Genomic DNA, 10,564 nt, shown 5'->3' on the forward strand with positions numbered 1-10,564 from the left:
TTTCTATAGGTTTGAGGTCAGGGCTTTGTGATGGCCACTCCAATACCTTGACTTTGTTGTCCTTAAGCCATTTTGCCACAACTTTGGAAGTATGCTTGAGTGTACAAATGCCAAGAGTGTACAAAGCTGTCAAGGCAAAGGGTGTCTACATTGAAGAATCTCAAATCAATTTTGATTTCTTTACTACATGATTCCATTCCATGTATTATTTCAAAGTTTTGATGTCTTCACTATTATTCTACAATGTAGAAAATTGTAACAATAAAGAAACACCCTTGAATGAGTAGGTGTGTCCAAACGTTTGACTGGTACTGTAGATATGATTTTTATTTTTTGAATTTGTCTTAATTTTTATTTCTTTTTCATTTTGGCTACTTTTATTTATTGTACTTTTTAATGTATCTCTCTGGCTATATCATTGTTGTGTTTTATTTTAAACCTGAACAGGAAGCAGTTCATCTCTCGACCAATCATCTCCCAGAAGTTCATTGGCAGCGACGGGCTCTTCCTAACACCGATGGGGATCCCAGTGAAGATCCAACATGGCTGCCAGCTGGGCCAGAATGGCACTCCCACTCCTTGGGATCCCAGTGCAAATACACCCAGGCAGGAGGGAGTTGAGAGAGAGGATTTCTTTCCTGAGAGGAAGAGTATAGAGGTACTGTTGTTGTGCTGTATTGTTACCATGCTATTTTGTGTGATTAACTTTTACTTTTGGTTATGTTTTTATTTATATATATATATAAAACTATGGAATATATATATGCTACCATTCAAAGGTTTGGGGTCACTTAGAAATGTCCTTGTTTTTGAAAGAAAAACACATTTTTTTGTCCATTTAAAATAACATCAAATTGATCAGAAATACAGTGTAGACATTGTTAATGTTCTAAATGATTATTGAAGCTGGAAATGGCAGATTTTTTATGGAATATCTACGTAGGCGTACAGAGGCCAATTATCAGCAACCATCACTCCTGTGTTCCAATGGCACGTTGTGTTAGCTAATCCAAGTTTATCATTTTAAAAGGCTAATTGATCATTAGAAAACCCTTTTGCAATTATGTAACATAATTGCAAAAGGGTTTTCTAATAATCAGTGGTTGAAAAACGAGTTTTAATGACTCCAACCTAAGTGTATGTAAACTTCCGACTTCAACTGTATATATATATACTGCTCAAAAAAATAAAGGGAACACTTAAACAACACATCCTAGATCTGTATGAAAGAAATAATCTTATTAAATACTTTTTTCTTTACATAGTTGAATGTGCTGACAACAAAATCACACAAAAATAATCAATGGAAATCCAATTTATCAACCCATGGAGGTCTGGATTTGGAGTCACACTCAAAATTAAAGTGGAAAACCACACTACAGGCTGATCCAACTTTGATGTAATGTCCTTAAAAAACAAGTCAAAATGAGGCTCAGTAGTGTGTGTGGCCTCCACGTGCCTGTATGACCTCCCTACAACGCCTGGGCATGCTCCTGATGAGGTGGCGGATGGTTGCCTGAGGGATCTCCTCCCAGACCTGGACTAAAGCATCCACCAACTCCTGGACAGTCTGTGGTGCTACGTGGCGTTGGTGGATGGAGCGAGACATGATGTCCCAGATGTGCTCAATTGGATTCAGGTCTGGGGAACAGGGGGGCCAGTCCATAGCATCAATGCCTTCCTCTTGCAGGAACTGCTGACACACTACAGCCACATGAGGTCTAGCATTGTCTTGCATTAGGAGGAACCCAGGGCCAACCGCACCAGCATATGGTCTCACAAGGGGTCTGAGGATCTCATCTCGGTACCTAATGGCAGTCAGGCTACCTCTGGCGAGCACATGGAGGGCTGTGCGGCCCCCCAAAGAAATGCCACCCCACACCATGACTGACCCACCGCCAAACCGGTCATGCTGGAGGATGTTGCAGGCAGCAGAACGTTCTCCACGGCGTCTCCAGACTCTGTCACGTCTGTCACATGTGCTCAGTGTGAACCTGCTTTCATCTGTGAAGAGCACAGGGCGCCAGTGGCGAATTTGCCAATCTTGGTGTTCTCTGGCAAATGCCAAACGTCCTGCACGGTGTTGGGCTGTAAGCACAACCCCCACCTGTGGACGTCGGGCCCTCATACCACCCTCATGGAGTCTGTTTCTGACCGTTTGAGCAGACACATGCACATTTGTGGCCTGCTGGAGGTCATTTTGCAGGGCTCTGGCAGCGCTCCTCCTGCTCCTCCTTGCACAAAGGCGGAGGTAGCGGTCCTGCTGCTGGGTTGTTGCCCTCCTACGACCTCCTCCACGTCTCCTGATGTACTGGCCTGTCTCCTGGTAGCGCCTCCATGCTCTGGACACTACGCTGACAGACACAGCAAACCTTCTTGCCACAGCTCGCATTGATGTGCCATCCTGGATGAGCTGCACTACTTGAGCCACTTGTGTGGGTTGTAGACTCCGTCTCATGCTACCACTAGAGTGAAAGCACCGCCAGCATTCAAAAGTGACCAAAACATCAGCCAGGAAGCATAGGAACTGAGAAGTGGACTGTGGTCCCCACCTGCAGAACCACTCCTTTATTGGGGGTGTCTTGCTAATTGCCTATAATTTCCTCCTGTTGTCTATTCCATTTGCACAACAGCATGTGAAATTTATTGTCAATCAGTGTTGCTTCCTAAGTGGACAGTTTGATTTCACAGAAGTGTGATTGACTTGGAGTTACATTGTGTTGTTTAAGTGTTCCCTTTATTTTTTTGAGCAGTGTATATATATATATTACTCTTTATCGTTGGGAAGGGCTCATAAGCAAGCATTTCACGGTAAAGTCTACGCCAGTTGTATTCGGCGCATGTGACAAATACGATTTGATTTGCTTATGTTCAATGTCTTTATTTTATTTTACTCTGTGTCTTTGGGTATCTTGAAAGGTGCAAGTAAAATGTATTATTATTATTACAGATACGAGGTGTCATTGAACCATCCCGGAGCACTTTAGGCGAGCTTTTGAGGAAGAGGAAGTTGGACAAGGATGATGCAGATATGAACCACTTTACTGTGACCAAAGAGAGGGTTGAGGGGAGACAGAACCAACAGGCCAGCAACCTGGAAACACACTGGGCCCATGGTAAGAAGCCTCACAATTAATTTCTATACACATCAGAATATCAGCATTTTAGAGCACTTTCAGAACTGAAAAAGACATTGAGATTGTACAATTTCAAAATTGGTGACATCATGGTACAGTTGAAAAGGACTATACATGTCTTTTTCACCCCCCCCCCAAAAAAACAGTTTTTTATTGTGATGAGACTGAACAGTGTTTAAAACAACCCAGTTAACCAAAATGTGCAATTTTTCTGTTTTCTGCTGAGTAACAGTGTCAAAAACTATAGAGTTAAACTGCAGTTACTTTGTCTGCCAAGTATAATTTATTTGATGGTAATTATTATTGTAGTGCAACAAGGCCCCCTTTGTGATGGCAAAACATATATGACAGTCTGTTTCAACTAGAATCAAATAAGACAAAAAAAATCCAGTTAAGGCAGATAGATGATGGATAGAAGTGACAGACAGACACAGCTTTATTAGCTAAACTGTGTCGGCGGTCTGTTCTTTTCACAGTGTTCTATCTTCATTCATAAGATTGATCAGTTTAGTCCTTTGCAGATAAGTATGATTCTTTTAGGTGTTCTTCGTAATAGTTTTATAGAGTGCGATGATACAGATTAAGATAATATGTGACTTGTGCACACCAATTACAGTATCAGCTTGCTTTAATGAAACACAAACTTGTCTTGTTCCACAGCCGTTTTGCATGTTTTACTAACTCTACAGCTTTTCATTACTTACAGGAGTTAAATCAGAAAATGTCAATCAAATGGACTTGGATTTTAAAAAAAAGAAACATGAAAAAAAGAAAAGTTCACAGTCAATTTAGGTATTGTAACGCACACATAAAAAATGAATGTCACCAAAGAGGCTTTGAAATTGAAATAAAAAAACTGTCACGTTCTTTTGATGTGGCTCTGGAAGCACATCAGCTGTGTTTACACACCTTTGTTTAATGTCTGTCCAAATAAGAGTTCCTGTCCGTTTCGCAGAATGATTAATAAAGATTTTAAATCAGATAGCAATTTTTTGGGGTCTGTCAGAATTCCAGTCATTGCCCGTTTTGTGGCTGACAGTGTTGAATGTCATAGTTACTTTTTACATTATAGCTGAAACCTTAAAGGTAGAATAGACTGACTCACGCATTTGGTTTTAACCATCTAACAATGGCTTCTACACCATATTGCTGTAATCAGTGTTATGTTAAATGGAGATTTAACACACATTTTTGCAAACAAATTGTTGCAAACAATTTGCTGGTAATTTAAATAACCTTTAGTACCTTGTCATGGTTAAAAAACACCTCAGTAGCAGATGTTTTTTCACCTATTAGGTGTGAAATGAATGGGAAGCTGTCGCTATTGTTTTCACACAACTGCCAGTAGCTTCAGGACAGCCTGCATAGAAACTCGGTGTGGGCTTGTTACCCAATCAAATCTGTTTTAACAGGTGTTCGAAGAGACCTTTCATAATCTAACGCCTTTACGATTTTATCATGCTCTAGATGTAGCCTGCAGTGCCATGCCAAACCATTGTAATTAATGTGCAATATTGACACAATCAGCACAGTATGAATTTCTTGCCATAGCCTAAATAAAAATGTAAAACCCAAAATTGTTCCAAACCCTGTGTGAATCTTCTGCTACAGGTGAAAATAGGCATCCTGGAGTCCTTAGATTGTGATAAACATTACTCTCAACAACACGTCTCCAACTGCTAAGTGCAAAACATCTTTAAAATATGAAAACAGATGGAGGGAGAGGTGATGGCACTCAGGGAGTAGCAGTTTTACTTCATGTTCATCTATGTGCTCTGTAGTCATATTTCTTATATTTCTTCAGATTCTTCCCTTACAGTCACCTCAACTCACCTCCAGATTTTATTTCTCAAAGACGCTTATCAAAGACCCTGAAACCCAAGCAGCAATCAATATAGATGTAATGCTTATTGAACTATTTTAAAAAGTGGGCAGCATCCAAACAAAGTGTCTCTAATGGAAGGTAACTGTTAATGAAGTTAAAAACAAACAGAGCATGGTTATCCGGAGGCATTTTGATTAGATGCTACACTCTTGACACTTGTTCAAAGATGTTCTCCTTGCAAGAAAAGTGTTGTCAATGAGCTTCTGGAACATGTTTAAAGTTTTGAACTCAACTTCTGTGTGCTTTGCTTTCTTTTGATTTTTCTCTCTTTCAATGTCTCTCTCACTTTCCAGAGAGAAATGCATCTAATAAGAAGATTTGCATTCACTGTAACACAACATTTCCCAGTGCTGTTAGCCTGTCCAATCATCTTCGCGCTTACGCACGCAGGAAGAGGGTTGCCATGTTAGAAGGAACAAGTAAGTTCACTAAGCCTGGTCACAAAAGTCAAGAACATAAAGGCACCTTTCTGAAATGACCGTGTTGATTGTACCTTATTGAACCGAACATTGCGTCCCAAATGGAGGAACATTGCGTCCCAAATGGTGCTCTATTCCCTATATAGTGCATTTGGAAAATATTCAGATCCCTTCATTTTTCCACATTTTGTTATGTTACAGCCTTATTCCAAAATGGATGACATTTTTTTTTCCCTCATCAATTTACACCCAATACCCCATGATGACAAAGCAAAAACAGGTTTTTACAAATGTCACATTTACATAAGTATTAAGACCCTTTACTCAGTACTTTGTTGAAGCACCTTTGGCAGCGATTACAGCCTCAAGTCTTCTGGGTATGACACTACAAGCTTGGCACACCTGTGTTTGGGGAGTTTCTCCTATTCTTCTCTGCAGATCCTCTCAAGCTCTGTCAGGTTGGATGGAGAGTGTCGCTGCACAGCTATTTTCAGGTCTCTCTAGAGATGTTCGATCGGATTCAAGTCTGGGCTCTGGCTGGGCCACTCAAGGACATTCAGAGACTTGTCCCGAAAGCCAGTTCTGCGTCATCTTGGCTGTGTGCTTAGGGTCGTTCTCCTGTTGGAAGGTGAACGTTTGCCCCAGTCTGAGGCCCTTTGTGCTCTGGAGCATGTTTTTCATCAAGGATCTGTCTGTACTTCGCTCCATTCATCTTTCCCTCGATCCTTATTACTCTCCCAGTCCCTGCAGCTGAAAAACATCCCCACAGCATGATGCTGCCACCACCATGCTTCAATAGTAGGGATGGTGCCAGGTTTCCTCCAGACGTGACGCTTGGCATTCAGGCCAAAGAGTTCAATCTTGGTTTCATCAGATCAGAGAATCTTGTTTCTCATGGTCTGAGAGTCCTTTAAGTGCCTTTTGGCAAACTCTAAGCGGGCTCTGATGTGACTTTTACTGAGGAGTGGCTTCCATCTGGCCACTCTACTATAAAGGCCTGATTGGTGGAGTGCTGCAGAGATGGTTGTCCTTCCGGAAGGTTCTCCCATCTCCACAGAGGAACTCTGGACCTCTGTCAGAGTGACCATCAGGTTCTTGGTCACTTCCCTGACCAAGGCCCTTCTTCCCCGATTGCTTAGTTTGGCCGGGCGGCAAGCTCTAGGAAGAGTCTTGGTGGTTCTAAACTTCTTCCATTGAATAATGATGGAGGCCACTGTGTTCTTGGGGACCTTCAATGCTGCAGAAATATTTTGGTACCCTTCCCCCAGATCTGTTCCTCAACATAATCCTGTCTCTGATCTATACGAACAATTTCTTTGACCTCATGGCTTGGTTTTTGCTCTGACATGCACTGTCAACAGTGGGACCTCATATAGACAGGTGTGTGTGCCTTTCCAAACGATCTCCAATCAATTGAATTTACCACAAGTGGACTCCAATCAAGCTGTAGAAATATCTCAAGGATGATCAATGGAAACAGGATGCCCCTGAGCTCAATTTTGAGTCTCATAGCAAAGGGTCTGAATACTTATGTAAATAAGGTATTTCTGTTTTTTATTTTTGTATACATTTGCAAAAATGTATGGGGTATTGTGTATAGATTGATGAGGATGATTTAAAAAAAAAACGAAATTTTTTAAAATAAGGCTATAACGTAACAAAATGTGGACAAAGTCCAAGGGTTCTGGATACTTTCCGAATGTACAGTACTGTATAGTGTACTACTTATGACCAGGGCCCCCATTGGGACACAGCCTGTGTCTCTCTCTGTCCTGGTGTCAATCAGTCTGCTAAGTTGCATGGAGTTGTCTATAGTAAGTTGGTCTGTACTGACTTGGTCTGCAATGACATGATTTGTGTCTTTCAGCCTATTCCTGTATACTGAAGAAGCCTAGGTTGAGGGCTGGACCAAAGAACACCCTGTTCTCAGCTCTCCCATGTGCTGTTGAGGAGATGTATAGACTCACCTGCAGGTATGTAGGACCACACAAGCTTCTCTGTCCCCTCCCTGTTTTTGTTCGCGTATTGATTTGTTGTGCATTCCACCCTGTGGCCACAAGGCACAAAGAAATTACGGATTGCCCCTTTAATATTGTGAAATGGTCATGCATTGGTTCTAAAAATATATTGTATGTATTGTACACCTGTACAGGAAAATTATTGCCACTTCAGATGCTAAATAGTATCCGTATGTATGCTAACCTAACCTAGCCTAACATAACATAACTTAACTCTCTCTCTCTCCTATGCAGATTCTGTGACCTCGTCTTCCAGGGTCCTCTTTCTATCCAGGAGGATTGGCTCAGGCACTTACAGAGGCACCTCATGCACACCAGTGTCCCTCGCACAGGAGCTGGCATGGTGGAGGTCCTGCGACTACACAAAGAGACGCCCTCCTTGCCCCCCCAGCAGCACCCCTCTCGGGAGCCCCCAACATCCAATGAGCCCCCCACGGCTCATGAGCCCCAGACGCACCATGAGCACCCCTGCTTGGAACACCCCTCTCCTCATGATCACCCTTTGCCCCAGCAGGAGCCCCCCTTGCCCCATGGGCCCACCTTGCCCAATGAGCACCCCGAAACCCACGAGCACCCTGAGCTCCATGATGAGCATCCCTTGCACCATGCACTCCCCTCGTCCAATGAGCACCCAAGCCTGGAGCAGCACACGGCCACGTCCTTTCCAGAGCTTCTTCCAGTGGCGTCCTGAACTAGAGGGTTGTTTACACATTTTCACTTTATATCTTTATCCTCTACATGTAAATATGGATAGATACATAGAAATATAGATAGAACAATTCTAAAGCTATATGTTTTTCTTAATATGCACAATACCAGCCCTTCCCTCTATTTTATAAGACCTGTCTCTATACTGTATATGATGGATCTTGTTACTTATATGTACAGAAACAAAGACTTGTGCTTGAGATGCAAAAATGCCAACAATCACTGAAGCTAGAACAGTAGTCAGTTCAGAACCTTGTATCTCAACTTTTCTAACCGAACGTTGGCAGTCTGTAAGCGCTTCTACTCTACTATGTTTAGGGGAAGTTTTACCTACAGGTAATCTTGCAACAGGTACACATGTTAAATGTGTCTTCTTGCTTCCTTCTTTGCACTGTTCAGCAGTCAGTCAGAACGTTAAATCCATTACCAAATGTGACAACTGACACCTCAGCATTGTGTAAGTGATATATGCTTTGTCCGTTACTTTTAACTGTAGACTATAGAAGCCATAATCAGAATACAGGGTCAATAAACAGTACCAGTCAAAGGTTTGGAGACACCTACTCATTCCAGGGTTATTATTTTCTTTTGACTATTTTCTACATTGTAGTAAAGACATAAAAACTATGAAATAACACAATAGCCACCCTTTGCCTTGGTCACAGCTTTGCACACTCTTGGCATTCTCTAAAGCAACTTCATGAGGTAGTCACCTGGAATGCATTTCAATTAACAGGTCTGCCTTGTTACAAGTTAACTTGTGGAATTTATTTCCTTAATGCGTTTGAGCCAATCAGTTGTGCTGTGACAAGGTATGGTTGGTATACAGAAGATAGCCCTATTTTGTAAAAGATCAAGTCCATATTATGGCAAGAACAGCTCAAATAAGTAAAGAGAAATGACAGTCCATCAATACTTTAAGACATGAAGGTCAGTCAATTTGGAAACTGCAGTCGCAGAAACCATCAAGCGCTATGATGAAACTGTCTCTCATGAGGACCACCACAGGAAAGGAAGACCCTGAGTTACCTCTGCTTTAGAGGATAAGTTCATTAGAGTTACCAGCCTCAGAAATTGCAGCCCAAATAAATGCTTTACAGAGTTCAAGTAACAGACACTTCTCAAAATCAATTGTTCAGAGACTCAGGCCTTCATGGTCAAATTGCTGCAAAGAAACAACTACTAAATGACAGCAATAATAAGAAGAGACTTGCTTGGGCAAGAAACAAGAGCAATGGACATTAGACCAGTGGAAATCTGTCCTTTGGTCTGATGAGTCCAAATTTGAGATTTTTGGTTCCAACTGCCATGTCTTTGTGAGACGCAGAGTAGGTGAACAGATGATCTCTGCATGGCTGTGTAAGGACTATTTGACCAAGAAGGAGAGTGATGGAGTGCTGCATCAGATGTCCTTATCCTCCCCTTAATTGAGATGGTTTAGGATGAGTTGGATGAAAAAAGCAGCCAACAAGTGCTCAGCATATGTGGGAACTCCTTCAAGACTGTTGGAAAAGCATTCCTGGTGAAGCTGGTTGAGATAATGCCAAGAGTGTGCAAAGCTGTCATCAAGGCAAAGGGTGGCGACTTTGAAGAATCTAAAATATATTTTGATTTGTTTAACACTTTTTGGATTATTACATGATTCCATATGTGTTATTTCATCGTTTTGATGTCTTAAGTATTATTCTACAATGTAGAAGATAGTGAAAATAAAGAAAAACCCTTGAATGAGTTTTCTGTGTCCAAACTTTTGACTGGTACTGTATATCACAAATTATATGTATTGCTAGAACTGTCCATACTGTATGAATGGACACATTATCTGCTTTCTCTCTAACTGTCATGTTAATTATTTCCTATTTGTCTTGTTCTGATGAAATTGGAATTGCGATATGTTCTCATTTTAAGTTAATCAACAAAAGAAAACATGTTTTCTTGTGATTTATCTCTAAGACCAATATTATAGTGTATTTCCTGAAATATTCAACAAGTTTGAACATTGTGTCACTGGATTCTTGTAGAGTGTAAGCTGAGTAGCTCATCAATATCATGCAATATACACATTTACCTCAAAAGTGGTTTTATGGAGAAGGAGGTGCTTCAGTACACTGCTTGTTAATTGGTTTGACTATCAACCTTTGCCAATTTGCTAACCCTGCCAAATAAACATGCAGAAGCAGTGGATTGAGGCTAGTTTTTTTCAATAACATTTAGAGGTAAGACTAAAGATGAAGAAAGGCTGAGATAGTGGTGAATTATTGGTTTAAGGCGTTTATTAGTCCTAGTTAATGAAGCACATTGTTCTGTACTGTTCTTTTGATGATTCAACACCGCCAAGCACCATTTCTAATATTATTATGGATAACTTACCTATCCCTTCTGAAATGGATTTCACAG

The 10,564-nt window shown here is 41.2% G+C and overlaps 1 protein-coding gene across 3 annotated transcripts in view; it reads left to right on the top strand.

The window, feature by feature from the left end:
- The window catches only part of LOC115192340 (zinc finger protein 644), a 46,484-nt gene extending 37,770 nt beyond the window's left edge, over positions 1 to 8,714 (top strand). For 2 of the 3 annotated variants that reach the window (XM_029750724.1, XM_029750725.1), the window contains 5 exons: positions 448 to 658; positions 2,951 to 3,116; positions 5,316 to 5,441; positions 7,309 to 7,414; positions 7,694 to 8,714. In XM_029750724.1, the coding sequence (XP_029606584.1) occupies positions 448 to 658; positions 2,951 to 3,116; positions 5,316 to 5,441; positions 7,309 to 7,414; positions 7,694 to 8,150 (1,066 nt within the window). In that variant the 3' untranslated portion in view covers positions 8,151 to 8,714. Of the gene's footprint in view, positions 1 to 447; positions 659 to 2,950; positions 3,117 to 3,613; positions 3,885 to 5,315; positions 5,442 to 7,308; positions 7,415 to 7,693 lie in introns of those variants that run through there. The other variant, XM_029750726.1, reaches the window with a different exon arrangement.
- The last annotated feature ends 1,850 nt before the right edge of the window (positions 8,715 to 10,564 follow it).

This window comes from Salmo trutta, chromosome 4, assembly GCF_901001165.1.
Source record: "Salmo trutta chromosome 4, fSalTru1.1, whole genome shotgun sequence".
NCBI classification, from domain to species: Eukaryota; Metazoa; Chordata; class Actinopteri; order Salmoniformes; family Salmonidae; genus Salmo; species Salmo trutta.